Source organism: Lissotriton vulgaris, chromosome 7 (assembly GCF_964263255.1).
Source record: "Lissotriton vulgaris chromosome 7, aLisVul1.2, whole genome shotgun sequence".
Lineage (NCBI taxonomy): Eukaryota > Metazoa > Chordata > Amphibia > Caudata > Salamandridae > Lissotriton > Lissotriton vulgaris.
In genome coordinates this window covers 432,389,687-432,412,149 of record NC_141695.1, presented here as the reverse complement: position 1 = coordinate 432,412,149, position 22,463 = coordinate 432,389,687, and the positions used below count along the sequence as shown (strand labels likewise).

At 47.4% G+C, this 22,463-nt stretch overlaps 1 protein-coding gene across 1 annotated transcript in view; it reads left to right on the top strand.

Annotated features, from left to right (window-relative positions):
* Positions 1 to 22,463, top strand: part of UBE2S (ubiquitin conjugating enzyme E2 S) — a 60,327-nt gene that overhangs the window by 25,505 nt on the left and 12,359 nt on the right. Inside the window, exon 3 of the mRNA XM_086930419.1 lies at positions 3,348 to 3,538. Coding sequence (XP_086786545.1) covers positions 3,348 to 3,538 — 191 coding nt within the window. The remainder of the gene's footprint in view (positions 1 to 3,347; positions 3,539 to 22,463) is intronic.

Sequence of the window (22,463 nt, the reverse complement as noted above, 5' to 3'; positions counted from 1 at the left end):
CATTGATTTCAATGGAAATTACATTGAAGTTCCACCAGAAGCATAGCATCCAAGTGGTTAATGCACGGGTCACATTCAGTGTTATTACATTATTGCCAGGAGAAAGGGCTTTTCATTGGCTCAGACTACTTGTCATAATGACGTAAAAAAGTAGAAGGCAAGCTAATAAACATTATATTATAATCTGCACATATACTATATGTCCATTCAGGTTCTTTAAAAACTGAAATGTTTTTAATCCGTGCGCATGTATATTTTGTGAAATGCAGGTTATTCAGATGGCGATTTTCTGAAATCAATCCAGCGCTCTCCTAATCCTTCGTTATCTCGCACGTGCTGAGGCACCACCCACGCCCCCACCCGGGCTCGGCCTTGCACAATTAACAAAACAAGGGAGTACTGGATTCCCCTCCCCTCTGCTGACCATCTTTTATTCAGTACAATGTTGCACATGGGCTCTGCATGCAAGCCATGTTCATTTTAGGCTTCTCAGCGCTTGGCAGTCTGCATGGCAGGTAGAGTTTTTATAGTTTGTAATTCCTGATGACTATTTGGTAACAAAGCATTACTAAAGTTAAACTTGGACACCCTTCTTATGTGTTATTTCACGCGTGGCCTTGTCCTGTGACTGGTGCTGGGGTAGGCTGAGGAGGGATCCCATTTGGCAGTGAAGCAGCGAGGCAGGCCATGAGCGATGTTGTTTCCTCTGATGCACCGAGGGGGCTTTTAAAGCCTTCTAACGGCCCTTCTCACCCTCACTCACCCTCAACACATCACCCTCAACCTCTACCCCTCACCCTCACTCACCCTCACCCAACCCCTCACCCTCACTCACCCTCAACCCCTCACCCTCCCTCACTCACCCTCACTCAGCCTCAACTACTCTCACTCACCCTCAACCCCTCACCCTAACTCACCCTCACCCTCAACACCTCACCACCTCACCCTCAACCCCTCACCCTCACTCACCCTCACTCACCCTCACCCTCACTCTCACTCACCCTCACTCACCCTCACTCACCCTCACCCTCACTCTCACCCTCACTCACCCTCACTCTCACCCTCACTCTCACCCTCACTCTCACTCACCCTCAACCCCTCACCCTCACTCACCCTCAACCACTCACCCTCACCCACCCTCACTCACCCTCAACCACTCACCCTCACCCACCCTCACCCACCCTCACCCTCCCTCAACCCCTCACCCTCAACCCCTCACCCTCCCTCACTCACCCTCACTCAGCCTCACCCACCCTCACCCACCCTCACCCTCCCTCAACCCCTCACCCTCAACCCCTCACCCTCAACCCCTCACCCTCACTCACCCTCACCCACCCTCACCCACCCTCAACCCCTCACCCTCAACCCCTCACCCTCACTCACCCTCAACACCTCACTCACCCTCAACCCCTCACCCTCAACCCCTCGCCCTCACTCACCCTCAACCCCTCACACTCACTCACCCTCAACCCCTCACACTCACTCACCCTCACTCACCCTCAACCCCTCACCCTCACTCACCCTCAACCCCTCACACTCACTCACCCTCACTCACCCTCAACCCCTCACCCTCACTCACCCTCAACCCCTCACACTCACTCACCCTCACCCAACTCCTCACCCTCACTCACCCTCACCCTCACCCAACTCCTCACCCTCACTCACCCTCCCTCAACCCCTCACCCTCACTCACCCTCAACCCCTCACCCTCACTCAGCCTCAACTACTCTCACTCACCCTCAACCCCTCACCCTAACTCACCCTCACCCTCACTCACCCTCAACACCTCACTCACCCTCAACACCTCACTCACCCTCACCACCTCACTCACCCTCACCACCTCACTCACCCTCACCACCTCACTCACCCTCACCACCTCACTCACCCTCACCACCTCACTCACCCTCACCACCTCACTCACCCTCACCACCTCACTCACCCTCACTCCCCCTCACTCCCCCTCACTCACTCACCCACCCTCACTCACCCACCCTCACTCACTCACACTCACTCACCCTCACTCACCCACCCTCACACTCACCCACCCTCACTCACACTCACCCACCCTCACCCACCCTCACTCACTCACCCTCACCCACCCTCACCCAGTGCAATAGGTCTCAGACCATTTCAGTTAGAGCTTTAAGAAATGTTTATGGCTTTTTTTATTTGTAATTCTTTAGCATTGGCTACAGGAAACAAAAATGCTAAACATTTACAAAAAAAAACCATAAACAATTCTAAAAGCACTAACTCTAATGGTGCGAGACCTATTGCATTTCCAATGCTTGTTAATGGTTGAGAGTGTAGATCTTACGCTAGACTGCATTTAACTAATCTTATTTAAAATGTGTTACTCTGTAGGTTAGTGCAGCCTTTGATTTGCATGTCTCATTCAGTAGGAATAGCCATGAAATGACAATTAGTTGTAGTGAGAGCAGAGTGTTTTTGTTTCGAAAGGCTGGTAGGGCTAGGAAAAGGGAGTTTGTCACACTTCGAAATATAAGCGACTTCACAGCTGACTGTCTTTCAGGAATCTGAGTAGACAGATTGCATCTTGGAACTCCCACTGCACCCATTGTTTGTTTCAAAAGAGCGGTTGACCACACTGTTGTCAGGACAGCAGGACCATCTTGACATTCTTTTCAATCCCATGTCTCACAGCATGGTGTTACTCCTACAAAATTTGTTGTCATACGAAATGCTTGTTAGCAAGCCTGCATCTAAAGAACGTTCTAAGTTTGCTCCTTAGGATGAGAAAATGTGTCCAGTCCAACCCCTGTATGTGTTTTGTAGGTTCCTGCAATTAAGTTAAATAGCTCTTCATATTATTAGCTGCATTACTTAGCTACTAACAGCAACTTTGTATGTGGCCAATTTTTATGGGTCATTTGCTCGTTATTTGCCGCTAGAACAGATATTTATTAGGAAGTCTGTAGCTCTATAATGTTGGATATGCCTCTTTCGAAACCAAGTATTTAAAAGAAAACCGAATAGAAATGTGAAAGGATTTAGTGCCATACTCTTGATTTAGGCATGGAGTAGATAAATGGGAAATGTTGCCTTACTTTTGATCACTATTGTTATATGTAATGTTTTTTTACTCTTACTTTTGTAATTCACTTAAATAAAAAGCAAATATTTTAGGCTGTATGCAGGTGAAATTTTTTAGTTACGTAAAATTCCATGTTTCTGGAGATGTATACACTTATTGTAAGTTTTCTTTGTATTAAATGTGTTAACTTTTCTGTATAAGTTATAGCAGTGCTTGGCGTTTTTACTCTGCAGCACCCTTGCACTGTCGTTTGTGTTGTGCGGCCTAGTAATGTTCTCTCCTTTCATTGTAGAGGGCACACCTTATGCTGGCGGATTGTTCAGAATGAAACTTATCTTGGGGAAGGATTTTCCTGCTTCTCCACCAAAAGGCTATTTTCTCACAAAGATATTTCACCCCAATGTTGGATCTAATGGAGAAATCTGTGTCAATGTGTTAAAAAAAGACTGGAAAGCAGAACTGGGGATTAGGCACGTCTTGTTGGTGAGTAGCTAGCCTGTATATTTCAGTGGCATTGGCTGAGCTCTTAACGTTTAAGAGCATGGAGTTGCATTTGAATGCATGTTTACATAATTTAGCGTTGTGTATGGAAATTCTTACTAAAGGTTAGCAGATTAAGATGCGAAAATCCAGAATTAATAATTTTACATCACGCTCTGTTATCAATGCAGGATTACTAAAGCATATAAATTGGAAGAGATGGACAGGCATCGACAGGGGGAAAATGGCAGCAGCTAGTTGAGCCGCCGCTGCACTCCGGTTTGGCTCCCGCGCTGACCTCTCATTCCCGGAGTAAGCGATGACCTGATTCCGCTGGGTTTCGCTCTGTTCGACCCGATGTTTCCTTTTGGCCTCTTGTTTTGTGGAGTGGATTTGATTTTTTTTTTTTTGGCTTGCTGTTGACTTTCGTGTTTCCCTGAGGATGCCGTCCGCCAACCACTCACTGCGCACTGTTCAGCTTGCCGGTCGTGGGTCTGGCGCCGCCCGCCTGCTCTGAACACATCGGTCCCACATTGAGGACGTTGTTTTTTTAGTCTCAAGACTTTGTTGTGAGGCTGAATGTGCTTTGGGGTTGCCGCTGCAGCTACCCCGCTGTGTCCTTTGTTGCGGTGGAGCGCGGCCGCTCTGGAGCTCCGGAGGGGCCGTAGAGTTCATGGCATCCTCCTTCATGGTGTTCAGGGCAGTGTCAGACCCAGCAGTGTTCCTGGGGCTGCTCCTGTTGCCGGTGGTGGTAAGGAGGATTGCGCTGGCAGGGGGAACAGAAGTGGAAACTCGGAGGAGCAAGTGCTGCATCAAGGGAGAGGAGAACTACAGGGGGGTGTTTCACCCTCGGTGTTCCTACAGGACAGTTCAACCGCCCTGAACTCCTGTGTTAAAAAAAAAGGCCAGGAAATGCAGCAAGAGTATTCAGCGTCCTAGGGGGGGTATTAGCAGTTGCAGACGGCCCCTTCTCTGAGTCTAGTAAGTCTGCTAAGAGTCCGGGTTCCCAGATTTGCATTACTAGAGACACTCCACATATTTGTGTGGCGAAGTTAAGGCAAAAACGTTTAATCCCATAAAGGCTACTCCTGCCCTAAGTAGAAAGGTAACGCCTTCTTTAAGGTCTTACTTCAAAGTTTTGCCACAAGTTTTGAGCCTGGAAAAAGAGGATAAAAGAAGGGGCTTCCAGTAAAACGTTACCCGCAGGTTTTTCCTTCGGTTGGAGCCTACGATATGGAAGAGCAGACTGGGGTCTCAGCAGTGGCTGATATTTTCCAATCTAAAAATTGAGCCCCAGGCACATTTTCTGAGGTAGCGATTTGCACATTAGTGCCTTCTGATGTGGGTCCAACGGAGCAGCTAACAGTGTTCCAGCAGGATACAACTCCTGTGGTAAGCAACCCCATAAAAGGGGTATAGACCCTACGGGAATCTCTTAGGAATCTAAGATTACGCCTTATCTTTAGATATTAAAAGGGGGTTTGAAGTCTCTACGGCCAATCGGACTGAAATCAGGAGCTTTTGTGAGTCCTTGGAGACTAAAATTGATGCGCTAAACTCTAGAACTGTAGCGTTGGAAGAAACAGTGGCGGGCCTGCCCATCTTGGCAAAGTAAACAGATATTGCAAACCTTAAAGATGTTCTCTCAGAGAATGGAGGTATTGGAGAACAACGGTTGACGCAATAACCTACGTATTAATGTTCCAGAGGGGAGCGAGAGAACTGACATTAAAGAGTACGTAATTACCCTCTTACAAGAAGCTCTAAATCTGGATCAATCAACAGAAGATCTGAGAACAGACATTCAAAGAATTCATAGGGATCCTTTCAGGATGAATCCACAGAGGTCCAAGCCTAGGAAGATTCTTAACTTTCATACTTACTCCTTAAAAGAACCAATCCTTAATCGTGCACTAAAACAGAAGACTTTGAGCGCTAAGGGCTTCCCCTTTCAGGTAAGATCGGAAATGTCCAGGGTAACCCTAGACAGGCAGTGGGAACTGGGCAAGAGAATAGAGGCTTTCAGAAAGCTTGGGGCGGTAGCACAGCTTAAGTTTCCGGCAGCCCTTAAAATTATGTATAACAACAAAATGTACAATGTTAGATCTGTACTAGCTGCTGATGACTTACTGTTCTGCCTGTCGGACCTAGGCAGAGAGTAAGGCTTGGCGGATTGGGTCTAGGTTCTGTTCGGCTTCAGTTTCCAGTAACTCTGCTTTTTGGCTCTCCGGGGGCTTTTTCTGGTTAGGCAATATTAGATTTTTTTTTGCTTGGTCTAGAGAAAAACAATATCGGAGGTCCTAAGATTAGGCAGGTAACATGTGAGTTTTTCCCCCCACTATGTGTAAAGAAAATGGTTATCCTTATTATTGTTAGTTTATGGGAGCAGGGGTCACTGGGAGCCTACGGGGTGAAATTCTCTGGACTTGGTCTGGATAGGTGGGGTAAGGGTTCCCCAAGGGGTGGTGGGCGGAGGGTAGGTATAGGGCATAGGGGTGGGTGTTGCAAGCTAAACTTTAAGAAATTTCATTCTCTCCTAAATAAATTCCGCTATGAACACACCTATGCTGTAACCAGTGTTAGATTAGATAGATCTATGGGGATTGCAAGCCAAAAAAGGACACGATGCAAGAGAAGCTATTCCTTCTATGAATAACTTGCAGATATTCTCCTGGAATATCACTGGCCTGCGGACTAGACCCAGTAGGGACAACATTCTGCAATATATTCGGGATTCTAGTGCGCAGGTTGTGCTTCAGGAGACACATTTATTGGAAGCAGATGATTTTATTGGCTGAGAAAAATAAATGGATTGACTTTCAAGTTTCTACAACCCAGACTATGAATATCGGGGGAGGTTTCGATACTGTTTAAACAAGCATTTACAATGCAATACGTCTCGCAGCATTAAAGTTTGAGTTACTGGCATTGTAAAATACAATGCTTTGCATTAATTAATTTTTTTAATTTGCAATTGGTATATACATTTGTTTATGAATGGTTAGCTGATGTGGTGGTGTCCCCGAGTGATGTGGTGTGAGGGTGAGTGGTGTAAGGCTGTAAGGGCGAGTGAGGGTGACTGGGTGAGGCGGTGGAGGGTGACTGGGTGAGGGGGTGTGAGGGTGCTGCTTTGGGGGAGGTCGTGAAACCATGTCGGTGCCCATGGTCAAAGCAATTAAGATATAATCCAACATTCGCTCCCTCTCCTGGACGCCATTCATATTCTAATTGCAGGTTTCCCTGTCCCAAAAAAACGCCAACTACTTATAAGCCGGCCCACATTCCCCTCCCCAACACCCAGCTCTGCAGGTTGCAAGTGAGGGATGGATGGATACACACACATATACATTACAACCTTACTTTCTTAATAAATCATTGTCACTAGATCGTATTTATTAATCCAGGATAAATTCACTTACTGCTCTATCTCACGCTCGGGAGCAGTCACACTCGGTCCCTGCGTTCTCTCCCACGCACTCGCCAATCTCTCTCAAACAGACATGCATTTTTCTCCCACGCACATGCATTTCACCCTCGCTCTCACACTCAAAGCGGATTCCCCTTCTATATCTCCCATCACACACGCCTGCCCTCTACGGTTGCCCTGCTTTTCGCACATTCGCCACTCTCTCCTTCACACTTTGATGCAAAACTCACTCACACCCAGCCCTCTTGCGCTCTCACTCTCGCATAGAAACACACACACACTCCGTCACACATACATATAGTATTCTAAAGCAGGGCAAGTAACTTTGAAACGTGGACTACCTTGTACTTTTTCTGGTCCAGTATTTGTACTGTACGAATTTTAAAACTCACTTCCCCATATCTCTGTACAAAATACATTTAATTAAAGTAGCACAACTGCAAGTTTTGATGGCACGCGCTCCCTGCGAAAACTTTCACTTCCAGTCTCGACACGCCTGTAGGATGGAGGGGGTGGGAAGAGGGGTGGCAGCCACAACCCACAGAAGAGTGGGGGTTTCACTGGTAAATCAGGCAAGGGTTATAAGGATTATGGCCTCAGTTCGTCTGGCGGGGGGGCTGGAGATAGCGATATAATTATGGCACCGGGTGGATTAGGCGGGGCGCGCACTAGGCATCGCTGAGGAAACACAACTCTGACCTCTGTTGGTACAACTCGCAGTGTGCCCATCTACTGAGAGTGAAGCAGCGTTGCAACCCCGAGCCTGAAGCGCTACCAGCGGTGTTTGCAGTGCCCTGTCCGCCCCTCTGCTAGCCCCCCATTCACATTTCTGCTAATGACCCGCTGTTCACCCTCTGATTACAGCAATATTTATTTGTTGGTTGTGATGCGCCATTCCCAAAACATGCCACCCGTGGCAGCTTAGTCAGTCAGCAGGCGCACTATGGCCCAGTTCCCATAGTTTGTTCCTTTTTTAGGTCTCGCGGCCTATCAATGTGCGCAAGCGCATTGAGCGGAGCGAGAATTAATGTCCTCAAAATCCTCGTCAAACCAAGGGCTTCTTGGTGCGGTTTTCATTAAGTTCACGTGACCAAACAAGCACGCGCATTCACGGCTGCACAGCACATCAAAGGGCTTCGACCAGCGTGCGCTCTGCGGCTTCTCCTCCCCTAATTAATCATGGCTGGCTGGCCGGCCGGCCGTACTTTCAGTTTCCCGGCAGCTCTGCATTATCAGGTACGTGTTGGTGACACATTATTTCACTTTGTCTCAACTTTCTTCCGGATTCTCCCCCCTTCCTGTGTATCCTCTGCCTGCATTCGCAGTCTCTCGCTAACCTTTTGCTTTCAAGCTCTCAATTACCTTTCCTTCCTATCGCAATCTGCCTTTTCCCACAAGCCTTTCTACTCTGTGTTCGCACTCTGCATCCTCAGTTTCCTCCGCCTGTGTTTAACTGCCAGTCTTTCTTTTGTGACCTTCTCTTCCCCCCCCCCCCCCCCCCTCTTTCCTTTCAGTCTACCATAATTTCTCTTTCGTCATGTGCCTATCTTTCCTATTCCTCGGCCTTGATCCTCTCTCCATCCTGTCTCACTTCCTCTGCATCTTTCTTAGTCACTCTCCGACGTCTCCGTTTCCCCCCTTCGAATTCTGCAGTTTTGCACGTCTTTCTCCTAGTCGCCTCCCCGTAACCTCTTTCATTTTTTATTTCTCTTTTTTTATTGATTCTATTGGTAATGCACATACTTTTATAAACGCATGAATTTTGCACGCACTCGAGCCGAACTCAAACATTAAAGAACAAGCATTGGAAATGCAATAGGTCTCGCATTAGGAAAGTTTGAGCAATTGGTATTGTAAAGGACACTTTTTTTTTATTTGTGTTGGTTTTGAAAATAGCAAAAGAAATAGCTTTGTCAGTTACAATGTCAATAGTTTTAACTTTCTCAAATGTGACACCTATAGCATTTGTAATGCAATGTGTGTTGTCTTTACGTGACTTAGATGTATTGATATTGCAAATAACAATGGCTTTTAATTTTGTAAATAATTAATACTTAAATAAAATTTATTGTAATTTATAATGGCAATAGCTTAAACGTTTGTAAATTAATTTTGTGAAGATTATGTTCAGTGTATTTTATTGTGACGAAAATCCAAGAACATTGCATTTGCACCTGGTGGTGGATGTGGTAGTGGTGGTGGTGGTGGATGTGGAGGTGATGGTGGATGTGGTGGTGGATGTGGTGGTGGTGGATGCGGTGGAGCATGTGTTGGATGCGGTGGTGGATGCGGTGGTGGTGGATGTGGATGTGGTGGTGGATGCGGTGGAGCATGTGGTGGTGGATGTCATTGTGGAGGTGATGGTTGATGTGGTGGTGGTGGATGCGGTGGAGCGTGTGGTGGATGTGGAGGTGATGGTGGATGTGGTGGTGGTGGATGCGGTGGAGCATGTGTTGGATGCGGTGGTGGATGCGGTGGTGGTGGATGTGGATGTGGTGGTGGATGTCATTGTGGCGGTGATGGTTGATGTGGTGGATGTGGTGGTGGTGGATGCGGTGGAGCATGTGGTGGTGGATGTCATTGTGGAGGTGATGGTCGATGTGGTGGATGTGGTGGTGGTGGATGCGGTGGTGCATGTTGTGGTGGATGTGGAGGTGATGGTGGATGTGGTGGTGGATTCGGTGGTGGTGGTGGTGGATGTGGTGGTGGTGGATGCGGTGGAGCATGTGGTGGAGCATGTGGTGGTGGATGTCATGGTGGATGTGGAGGTGATGGTCGATGTGGTGGTGGATGCGGTGGTGGTGGTGGATGCGGTGGTGCATGTGGTGGATGTCATGGTGGTTGTGGTGGTGGATGCGGTGGTGGTTGTGGTGGTGGATGTGGAGGTGGATGTCATGGTGGAGGTGATGGTGGATGTGGAGGTGATGGTGGATGTGGAGGTGATGGTGGAGGTGATGGTGGATGTGGAGGTGATGGTGGATGTGGAGGTGATGGTGGATGTGGAGGTGATGGTGGATGTGGAGGTGATGGTGGATGTGGAGGTGATGGTGGATGTGGAGGTGGATGTCATGGTGGAGGTGATGGTGGATGTGGAGGTGATGGTGGATGTGGAGGTGATGGTGGAGGTGATGGTGGATGTGGAGGTGATGGTGGATGTGGAGGTGATGGTGGATGTGGAGGTGATGGTGGATGTGGAGGTGATGGTGGATGTGGAGGTGATGGTGGATGTGGAGGTGGATGTGATGGTGGATGTGGAGGTGATGGTGGATGTGGAGGTGATGGTGGATGTGGAGGTGATGGTGGATGTGGAGGTGATGGTGGATGTGGAGGTGGATGTGGAGGTGGATGTGGATGTGGAGGTGGAGGTGGAGGTGGATGTGGAGGTGGATGTGGATGTGGATGTGGAGGTGGATGTGGATGTGGATGTGGATGTGGATGTGGATGTGGATGTGGAGGTGGATGTGGAGGTGGAGGTGGATGTGGAGGTGGAGGTGGAGGTGGAGGTGGAGGTGGATGTGGAGGTGGAGGTGATGGTGGATGTGGAGGTGATGGTGGATGTGGAGGTGATGGTGGATGTGGAGGTGATGGTGGATGTGGAGGTGATGGTGGATGTGGAGGTGATGGTGGATGTGGAGGTGATGGTGGATGTGGAGGTGATGGTGGATGTGGAGGTGATGGTGGATGTGGAGGTGATGGTGGATGTGGAGGTGATGGTGGATGTGGAGGTGATGGTGGATGTGGAGGTGATGGTGGATGTGGAGGTGATGGTGGATGTGGAGGTGATGGTGGATGTGGAGGTGATGGTGGATGTGGAGGTGATGGTGGATGTGGAGGTGATGGTGGATGTGGAGGTGATGGTGGATGTGGAGGTGATGGTGGATGTGGAGGTGATGGTGGATGTGGAGGTGATGGTGGATGTGGAGGTGATGGTGGATGTGGAGGTGATGGTGGATGTGGAGGTGATGGTGGATGTGGAGGTGATGGTGGATGTGGAGGTGATGGTGGATGTGGAGGTGATGGTGGATGTGGAGGTGATGGTGGATGTGGAGGTGATGGTGGATGTGGAGGTGATGGTGGATGTGATGGTGGAGGTGATGGTGGAGGTGATGGTGGAGGTGATGGTGGAGGTGATGGTGGAGGTGATGGTGGAGGTGATGGTGGAGGTGATGGTGGAGGTGATGGTGGAGGTGATGGTGGAGGTGATGGTGGAGGTGATGGTGGAGGTGATGGTGGAGGTGATGGTGGAGGTGATGGTGGAGGTGATGGTGGAGGTGATGGTGGAGGTGATGGTGGAGGTGATGGTGGAGGTGATGGTGGATGTGGAGGTGATGGTGGAGGTGATGGTGGAGGTGATGGTGGAGGTGATGGTGGAGGTGATGGTGGAGGTGATGGTGGATGTGGAGGTGATGGTGGATGTGGAGGTGATGGTGGATGTGGAGGTGATGGTGGATGTGGAGGTGATGGTGGATGTGGAGGTGATGGTGGATGTGGAGGTGATGGTGGATGTGGAGGTGATGGTGGATGTGGAGGTGATGGTGGATGTGGAGGTGATGGTGGATGTGGTGGTGGAGCATGTGGTGGATGTGGTGGTGGATGTCATGGTCGATGTGGTGGATGCGGTGGTGGAGCATGTGGTGGAGCATGTGGTGGTGGATGTGGTGGTGGATGTGGAGGTGATGGTCGATATGGTGGATGCGGTGGAGCATGTGGTGGTGGATGTGGAGGTGATGGTGGATGTGGAGGTGATGGTGGATGTGGAGGTGATGGTGGATGTGGAGGTGATGGTGGATGTGGTGGTGGAGCATGTGGTGGATGTGGTGGTGGATGTCATGGTCGATGTGGTGGATGCGGTGGTGGTGGATGCGGTGGAGCATGTGGTGGTGGATGTGGTGGTGGATGTGGAGGTGATGGTCGATATGGTGGATGCGGTGGAGCATGTGGTGGTGGATGTGGAGGTGATGGTCGATGTGGTGGTGGTGGTGGATGCGGTGGTGCATGTGGTGGTGGATGTCACGGTGGTTGTGGATGTGGATTTTGTCGATCATTTAAGTATAAGCACTGTATGTCAGTCAACTACATTGTACTGACTCTAATAGATGGAGATACATAGTTTTAAGCACAATCACTTTAACAATGGAGAATTGGCTTGCTCAACACAAGAACGTTAAGATTTATCATAGGATACCCAACAAGGGACTTCAGTGAGACTAACATATGGGATGACCACACTCGTGAAGCAAATGGTCAAATAGTCCAATTCCTAAAAACATTTCTCTTTATACCAAAATAAATAAGGAATCACAAAATATAAGAAATTAGGGCGATCAAATTGGTGGTTCATTTGTAATTAGGATAGGACATACAGAGATAAGCATGAACGTACCAACTGTCCGGCTTTAGAAGATGGCTGCCGTACTTTCACATGTACTTGAAGTCTTGATATCTGCGATACTCAAACATATAGTATCATACAGTTGCACCAAGGGATTGATCAATTATAGATATGAGTGTCAAATAAAACCCAAAATAAATATAAAAATGACTTCGGCAAAGACGGCACAAATAGAGGTTATATAATATAGACAATTACCAAAAATAATGAACAGAGCGGACTTTTTAGTCCTTAAAGATGGCCGCAGTGTAAACGACAAACCAGAAGTCCTTCCTCGATCTTTACACTGGTAGACAAGGGAGGAAATCAACACACCACGAGATCACGCAGATCTCAGATAGTATTTCAACAGGAACACGGGAGTCTCTCACTCGAGCGTACTCTGCCTCGAGGACCCCGGGAGGCGTCTCGATAACTTTATGAAATCCGAGAAGGTAAGAATTACTGACAGCAACCTTAGGTATATGCGAGCGAAAACGAGCTAATCTCACTTCTAAGAGCCGGCGAATAGCTATAAGAGAATAATTTATGGGACCTTTTTACTTTTTTCAAGAACACAAGGGGTTTTAACATATGGCTGGGGAGTTGCAAAGACCGTAACACGGCGGGCAGGGGAGGGGGCGGAGCGGGGAGAGGTGCGACACGGCAGGCAGGGGAGGAGAGTAGGAGGAGGGGGGAGGAGAGTAGGGGAGGCACGGCCTAGCGGCCGTGCAATCAAGAAGTGAGGGGGTGGAGCTGGGGGAGGCTGTGAGAGAGTAGGCAAGGCAGGCGGCTGGGGGCATGTGCACGCGCTTTTAAGCTCAATGCGCATGCGCATTGAGCTTAAATTTCTTGTGCACTGCAAGGAATCGCCACGATTCCTTGCAAGTTGGTTCAAGAGTGGATAAGCCCCCATAGTCTCGCAAGCTCGATGCGCATCGACAGGCGAGACCTAAAAACGTCTAGATTGTAATAATGAGTTACCAACAGGCATCTGCCTTCTCTCGGGAGAGGCTTTAATTTCCGATTTCTTGCTGAAATCACAAAGGTAAAATTTGACCCCAGCCTGTGTTAACAGCTTTTTCATCCAAGCCCACATCTTGAATGAGACATATCCTGCGTTCCCGAGTCAGCAGCGCCCTTTGGCTCTCTGCGGAACAAAAACAAGCTGTCTTAGTACGTATAAGGAACTTGAAATATTTAGGCGCTGTAACACTTCCCATAGCACCAGCAGCAACAATATTACTCCGTATGCAAAAGTATGCTAATTTATTTTTTCGCTTCTATTTTCGTTGCTGAAGTAACATGCACCTAGGTTCCTACGTTGTAAGTAAATAGCTAGGCATCGCCGTGCTCCACTTGCTTCACCCCATGGACAGCAAACTGGTACTTCAACTGGAGAGGAAGGCTTCGTAAACAAACCCCCACCCTACACCATGACGTCTGGGGTCGCTGAAAATAAACTGCCCACCTCTGATGCACGGAGCCCTGCTTCCGTACGGCTCTTCGTTCACTTCACCTGCTGCTGGGCCCCATAACTTCATTTTGCACTTGGGCCACTGGAGGGATCCGAGCAGGACTCGCGAGACAGCCTGCAATGCAGACAGTCACTCTCGGTCTCGGCCCCCTACAGCGCCCCCTGGGACGTTTGCATAAACATTGGCCCTAAGTGGAGGCAAGCTGCAGCCCTGCGGGGAGCCTCAACAAAGGGTGAGTGAGTGCCAATTACCCCTCATCATCCATCAAAAACCCATCCATCCAACACCCATCAGACTCCACCTCCCACTGCAGCCTCTCTTATCAAGGTGCCGACATCAAAACTGGGCCAATTGTTCTGCTAACTACTAGCGGGGAGTTTTGCATCTGCAGACAGAGCTCTGCTTTGATGGCACCCAGACACATTCACCGATAGCCAGGCCTGCCTTGTTCAGTCCGAGGCTTAAGTGGGGGGAATGACGGTGAGAGTGCTCAATCTGCCCTGTCCCACAGTCGGTGTCCACCTCTGGAATTGGACCATTTAAATATTATCACCACTTCTGAAAGGCTTCCCCATATGTTTCTGGCCACAGTTATCCCAACATCCTTCTTAATCAGACCCCCCAGGATATAGAGGCATAGATTAGCAAATTTAGAGGCATTTTTGCAGCACTTTATTTTACTTGTAATCATTTATTTTCAGCCTTAAATCATTGTAAACTGACTTAGTAGAGTATTTAACTGTGAAATAGGCTTTATAAACAGTCCAAGGGAGTTATTGTTGCAATATCCTCCTTTGTGATAACATTCTGGAGCATTGGCTCAGTCAAGCACAATAGCACAGGGAGACCCCAGACACACCCCTGACCATAGAGACGTCAGAGACCCCACTGACCATGGAGACGTCATCTCCTCACCCCATGTTCCACACAACAAAGCTGTTCAAGGAAAGAGTTGAAAGCACTACTGGCAAACTCTGTAAAGTGGCGCTAATGTGTTTGCGTGTGACAGAGAACACTCTGGTCACTTTGCAACCACTATGTCTAGTTGCATGTAGTTACTTTCCATATCATTTTTTTATTTTTTTATTTATTCACCGCTTCTGTCCTGAGGCTGCAGCTCGAACATAAAATCCAGAGAGAGACATTTCCAACAAAATGTTTATTTTTTTGGGGGAATTATTTCACATGCGAACGAATGGAAGAAAGGAAAGAGAGGCAAGCACCGCTTGCTGAAGGCACTGTTTTCCTTCAGCAGGCTTGGACGAGGGAGCACATGGGGCTGACCCCCTGACCCCTTCCACCCGACCTCCCCCCCACCCCCAGGCTGCAGTTGGAACAGAAAATACCCGAGAAAGAAGACGCTTCCAACAAAATGTTCCTTTCCTATTTCGAATCGATTTAACGTGGGAACGGATGAAGGAGAGGAAAGTGAAGGTAAGAACTTCTTGCTGAAGTAATGGTTTCCTTCAGCAAGTTTGGACGACGGGAGAGGAAAGGGAGCTCAATGGCGGGTGGGTGGGTGAAGCCCCCGCACCTCCCAGAACTTTTATGTATTTCAGCTTCCAGTAGGAGGAAGCTTTGTCATTTCGCAGAAACATTATTCTGCCTATTTGAAAGCCAATGCGTACCGAGCCCTGCGCTCACACTGCCTGGCTTTTTCCGAGACTCGCTAATTCTTCTTCTTCTTCCAAAACTTATTACGGCTGTACGGCACCACCTAGTGACGTGTGCATGTACAGCCAATAAGATGTCACCATTAGTTTTGCAGCCTGCTGGAGACCTTTTTCGCGGCCCAAAAGGTCAATATCGCGGTCATCGCGCTTTTCAGCCAATTTTGCGAAATGCTGGAGGGTCTGCTTAATGGTGGAACAGACATATGTCAGAGTACCGCACCTTCTTTGTTTCAAGGTGCAGCGTTGATGGCCATTGATAACATCACAAAGCATATTCACTGATAGACAACCAAACCAGCAGACAGATTTGAGAAACACACACCCCTCCCCCGCCCCCCAACACACACACACACACACACACTTTCTCTCTCAATGCAGTGGGCACAATTTCTCTTGTAAATATGCAATTAAATGCTGGTGTAAAATTACACCTACAAAGAACCGACTCAAATAATACATTGTGACTACGTCAATGACAAATACACACCTTGGACATTCCACTGCGATTCGACGTCAATGCGCACCCTGGGAACTGAACTGTTTAACCTTTCTTTACTTTCTTTCCTACTACGAGAGGACGTTCATAACCACTGTCATTTCACTACTAAGCAACTAAGGCACAGGGACATCATCTTATCTCATGGTTTGAAACTGTTATGCCAGTACTGAAACCAGAAGTGTTTTTTCACAAACGTTCAAATCATGATTTTAAACGCGAATTCACCTTACACACACTCTCTCCATAACACCCTCTACATCATACAAAGGCACACGCACACACCTTCATCCTCACAACACCACACACCATCGGAATACACACCCCCTCCCCACTCACACACAATTCACTCAAAGACCCTTACACACACAAATCACACACTAACACACTCACACACCCTATCAGCATCACACATCATATCACAATCAATCACCCTCACACTCTCACATTACACAAATGTCACAAAAAGACGTTAATATTTCACTTCTGTTCTTTTATTTTCCTCACAATGAAATACACTGAACATAATCTTCACAAAAGGTATTTACAACAGTTTAAGCTATTGCCATTATAAATTACAATAACTTTTATTTAAGTATTAATTATTTAAAAATTTCATAACCATTGTTATTTGTAATATCAATACATCTAAGTCACGTAAATACAAAACATTTGCATTACAAATACTATGAGTGTCTCATTTGCAAAAGTTAAAAGTATTGGCATTGTAAATGACAACTATTAATTTCGCGATTTTCAAAACCAACACATAAATATAAAATGTATCATTTACAAATCCAATAGCTCCAACTTTCCTACTGCGAGACCTATTTGCAACGCCAGTGCTTGTTTTTCTTTTTTGTGACATCAATGCTGGAGACAGAATTTATATAGCGCGATGGTGTCAGAGCGCTTTACAGTAGAACCAGTTACATTACTGAAGGACTTCAGAGTACATGAAGAACATCAAGGATGCAAACTGATATCTTAGTTACAGTTTTAAGGGTCCGTCAGGAGGCCTGAGTGCACAACAGCCTTAATCACCTGCCCCTCACAATAGAACGATTGACTATCAATCAGTGCTCTAAGCGCTACGATGATGGATGCAAAGGACATGGCAAAGTGCAGCCTTTCTATTGATGAAGTCACCTCTTGTCATGTTTCCCCGCTCTCATTCAACCAAATCATTAACTCTATTTAGGGGCAAGGAAGAGTACACTGCGTATGCAAGCTCCCGAGAACGGGGCGTGGCCACGGCAGACGTCCACAGATCAGGCAAACGTCATAATGCCACGCTCTCCTACTCTCGTTCCAAAGCGCATGCGTCGAGTACGTTAGCAGACACAACAACGTCATCATCACTGGGAGGCTGCAGAAGTCCAGAGTGGCGGTAAGTGGTCCTTAATTGTAGGGGGGTGGGGGCAGCGGTGGGGTCTCAGTGCGCTCATGTGTGTGCGCGCAACGTCAGGGGTGGGAGGGGTTCTCTGTATGTGTGCATGGGCGCTCGTGTGTGTGTGTGTGTGTGTGTGTCTCTCTCTGTGTGTGCTCATGCGTGTGTCGTGTTGGAGCTTTCCAGGAGAGGAGACAGGAGATGGCCACAGCGAGTGCGTTCGCGTGGCCCGCTCAATTCCGAGCGCGCGGCCAGCTCCTGTCCCCTCCTGGAAAGAAGAATCCCTCACAATAGGTCTCTGGCGAGACCGCGCTTCGCGCGGTTCAACGCTACAAGACCTAAAAATCAGTTAAGGCGCGCCTCATTTCAAAATTAGTGGACCCAGGTGGCAGATGGGTCATTGTGATCGTTAATATTTTGGGTGTTCAGATTACCATCGTGGGTTACTATGACCCAAATCAGGACGATTCTTCAGTCCTTAAAACCACTTTCTCTCATCTATTGCAGTTTCCTGAACCAGTCATTTTGGCAGGCGACTTTAATATTGTTTTGGACCCTCAGCTTGATAAATCATCTAATAGTCTAGCTTCAGTCCCCTCTAAGACCAGGACTTTCTTATTGGATGCTATGAAGCAATTTACCTATTTTGGTATCTGGAGGCTAAGGTCCGGGGAAAAATTGGGTTTTTCATTTCGTAATTATAAATATAGGCACCAGTCAAGAATAGATTTCATCTTGGTTAGTCATGTACTGAAAGGTAAAGCTAAAAGCATTTTATACTTTCCTTCCATCGGATCATTCTGCAGTATGGTTGGAGCTGGAGGGTACGGTCCCTGTTTCTCCTAGATCATGGTCTTTTGATCGCTCCATATTGTTGGAAGATGAGATCTCATCTTTAAATATGGTGACAAAGTGGTTTATGGAATTGAATCTAGGTACCACCTCAATAGCTTGTGTATGGGATACCTACAAAGCCGCCTTAAGGGGCCAAATTACAAGCAGGACTGCCTATAGGAAAAAATTTATAGAAGTGAGGTCTTTCATATTGAGGCTGAAATGAAAAAATTGCAAATTGAATTGGGTCAACCCACTAGAACTTCCGCTGAAGATTGTAACAATATACAAGATAAATTGGTAAGATTAAAAGGTCCGTTAGAAACAGTGTTAAATGCACGCTTGCTTCGTAGGGAGGCGAGCGAAATTGCCCATTTTGAGTACAGGGAAGGCGCAGGTAGGCTCCTCGCATGGAAAGCGAGAACCGGTCAAGCTTGTAATATTAGGTCAGTTATACAAGGAAATTTAACGTCCACATCAGATAAAGATATTAGGAGGGCCTTCCAGTCGTATTTCCAAGATATCTATAAAGAAGATAGTCGTATTGACTCTTCCCGCCTAGAGGCCTGGCTGAGTAAGATCTCTCTGCCCTCCCTAAATACAGTTCAGAAAAGGGGGTGGTGATGGACCGAGTATCTGAATTAAGCAGAAAACTCGTACCCAGTCAACAGATCAGGGCTTGATCCATCACCGTTTTTTAGCTCACTGCAGCATCCCAGCTCAGAACCTGGCTATATGCAAATGAGTCTGTCCCTGGCCCAGTGCATCATGGGAACAGGGCAGACCAAACTACCAAGCAAATTCTTTCACTGGAAAGGAAACAAGCTTCCGGGGACCGGTTTCTGGCATTACAGCTGTCTTCGGCCCGGCTTGCTTGAATCCTGATGGTGTAGTGAGCAACCCTTCCACGCTTATGGTGGACAAAACGATTCAGAAAAGGGGGTGGTGATGGACCGAGTATCTGAATTAAGCACAAGCGTGAAAGGGTATGCTCAGACATGAGTCCCTTGCTCACTGCACCATCAGGATTCAAGCAAGCCGGGCCGAAGGCGGCTGTAATGCCAGAAACCGGTCCCCGGAAGCTTGTTTCCTTTCCAGTAAAAGAATTGGCTTGGTAGTTTGGTCTGCCCTGTTCCCATGATGCACTGGGCCAGGGACCGACTAATACGCATGTAGCCAGGTTCTGAGCTGGGATGGTGCAGTGAGCTAAAAAAACGGTGATGGATTAAGCCCTGATCTGTTGACTGGGTACGAGTGTTCTGCTTAATTCAGACACTGTCCATCACCACGTCCTTTTCTGAATCGTTTTGTCCTCCCTAAATACAGAACAGCAGGCCAGCCTTGATCGGGAGATTACTCAGGAGGAGGTTAACGCTGCTATCGCAAGTTGTAAAAAGGGGAAAGCGGCAGTACCTGATGGGTCTTCCCTCGGAAATTTATACGGTCCTGGCTAAAGAAATTGTGCCGGTCTTGACTGCTCTCTTTAATTGCATACTTCAGGAGGGGGTAGCTCCCCCCAGTCTCATGGGACAACGCAACCATAACCTTGATCCATAAACCTGGCAAGGTTGCTTCCAACTGTGGGTCTTATCGACCAATATCGATACTTAATGTTGATTATAAACTTTTTTTCCTCTGTCATGGCTAAAAGATTAGGCCTGTTAGTAGGTGACATCTTGCATCATGATCAGAGAGGCTTTGTCAAGGGTCGACAGTTAAGCAATTTGACTTATGATTTGATCGGAGCCATCGCTATAGCATCTACCGAATTACTCCCTTTGGCCGTTCTGACTCTTGATGCTACCAAGGCCTTTGACTGGGTCCTCTGGTTATACCTGTCGGAGGTCTTGGGCAAGTTTAATTTCAAGGAAAAATGTTGTCGAGCGATAGGGCTGCTATATCAAAATCCTTCAGCATGCCTGTTGGTAAATAATAATCTATCAGACCCGCTAAAAATCACAAGGGGCATGCAACAGGGCTGCCCATTCTCCCCTTTCCTATTTAGTTTATATATTGAACCATTCGCTCAATTATTGCGGGATCTTAACATCAAGCCTTTTATGTATGGAGAGTGGGAGAGGAAGGTAGCCCAGTATGCAGATGATATTTTGACTTTCTCCTCTGATTTGCATACAGCCCTTCCTTTAGTTACTAAATTGGCCCAGGACTTTGGAGAGGTCTCTGGGTACGAGATCAATGCTTCCAAAACGGAAATCATGGCCTGGAACATGGGGGAGATTCAGCCGGGATTGCAGCTTAGTCCTAAAATGAGTTATCATGGAATTAACATTTCCCAGGATATCAATTTTGCAGCTGTAGCAAAGGAATGTAGGAAACTTATGCATGCCTGGTCTTTACTACCCCACTCTAGTTTGGGTAAGGTAAATTTAGTTAAGATGTCAATCTTGCCTCAAATCACATTTCTTTTCATCACTGTTCCCCCTTCATTTTGATGCATCATTACTTATTAAGTTACAGTGTGATATTAACTCATTTATTTGGGCTTACCACACGACTATGATAGCCTTGAAAAAACTAAGGCGGCGAAGAGAGAAGGGAGGCCTAGCTGCTCCGGATCTTCAGTTGTATGCATGGGCTTTTCAGCTTACCCATTCTCGCATGCTACTGAAGATGCCTACTAATACCAGGGTGGGGTGTATGTTTCGCGCCATGCTTAGTGGGGCCTGATACCACATGAGGGATTTTAATTTTCCCCCAAAAATTAAGTTTTAATGTTTTGCAGGGCCTAGCTAAAACCTGGGCTAAGATGAGCAGCACGGTCGCATTAGGATATTTTTCCAGCATGGCTCCCTTATGGGATACACCACAAGGCCCGGGATGGCTTAAAAATAGATTGGCTTTACCCCTGAGGGAAGCTTGGGTGGCAGTATGGGGTGATTTGTTTGTGGAAGGGACCCCTGTTCCATGGGAATCACTTGGGGAGAGGGTTGGGCCTGGGCGTTTCAGGTTTAAATATCTACAAATGGTGAGTTTGGCCCAGTCACAGACAATTACCCAGAGTAAATACCCAATTGGATTGGGTAACTATCTTGAATCCCAGCTTGTTAGCCAATCCCCAGGAAAGAAGGAAGTTTCTTTTTGGTACCACACAATATTGGAGGTAGAGGGTGAATTTCAACTGGCTAACCAGCTCTGGAATAGTACCCTCCCGGATCAGGATAATCAACACCAGTGGCTACACTCTGGGAGGTAGTCGAACCAGCATGGCTTCGTAGAAATATTCTCTTTACCCTGTATAGGGCTTATTATTCTCCCCAGAGACTATCAAAATTCTCAGAGGGCCCTCCCGTATCTTGTATGAGGTGTGGAACAATAGCCGCATCTGATATCCATATGTTTTTTGATTGTCCAGCCTTGTCGTCTTTTTGGGACGCTATTGGTAAATCGTTAACATCTTTGGACTGTCTTATTACAATTAATCTCTCGCTGGTTATATTCGACGTGAGGGAGGGAGTTACAGGTCCTGCTAAACAACTTCTTTTATACAATCTTATTGGTGAGAAGAGAAATATGGAAAAAACAAATAGAAGGAACCCTCACCTCCCACTTTGGTGGATTGGCAGTCATCAGTTTTACAAGTCTCCAGGCTGAACCTTTTGAGAGCAGGTAATCAAGAAAAGATAGCCTTTTGGAAACTTTTACAGAGGGATAACACCGAAATGGTGGACGGGGGTTTCGATTCCCCCGCAACCCCCCACCCCCGGTCCGATGATTATGCAGCCCTGCTATTCTGCAGAATTTCCGGAAGTAATCAGGTGGCACACTGTTACTACTGAGCTGGCTAAGCCTGGTCTGGCGGTTCCCCATAGGCTTCCATTCAAGCCTTGTGAGTATCCGATAACACTGGTAAGGGAGGGTTGTAACCTCCAGAAACCTACACATCCAGTATACTGGGGCAGTGTGTGGTTATCTCCAGGGTAATATGGAGCTAGCTGGGTGGAAAATGAGGACAAAAAGAAAATTGGTAGAGATCTAGAATCTGAGTCTTTCAGGTTATTGCTGCGCTAGCGCTATAGAGGCAACTACTATACTGTTGCCATTGTTTAACTTGCCACTCACCTTTTTTTTTAATTGATTTTGGGCACTTCCTAATCGCGCGCTGACTCCCCGGTCCATCGCAGCTAATTGGTGCTGATTGTGTGGAGGGAGATCAGTGCATAGCACCTCCTGGTGGTGCCATTAGCGGGTGGCCATCTTGGCAGGGTGACGCTCCAGCTTTTCTAGGAACCCAATCTACA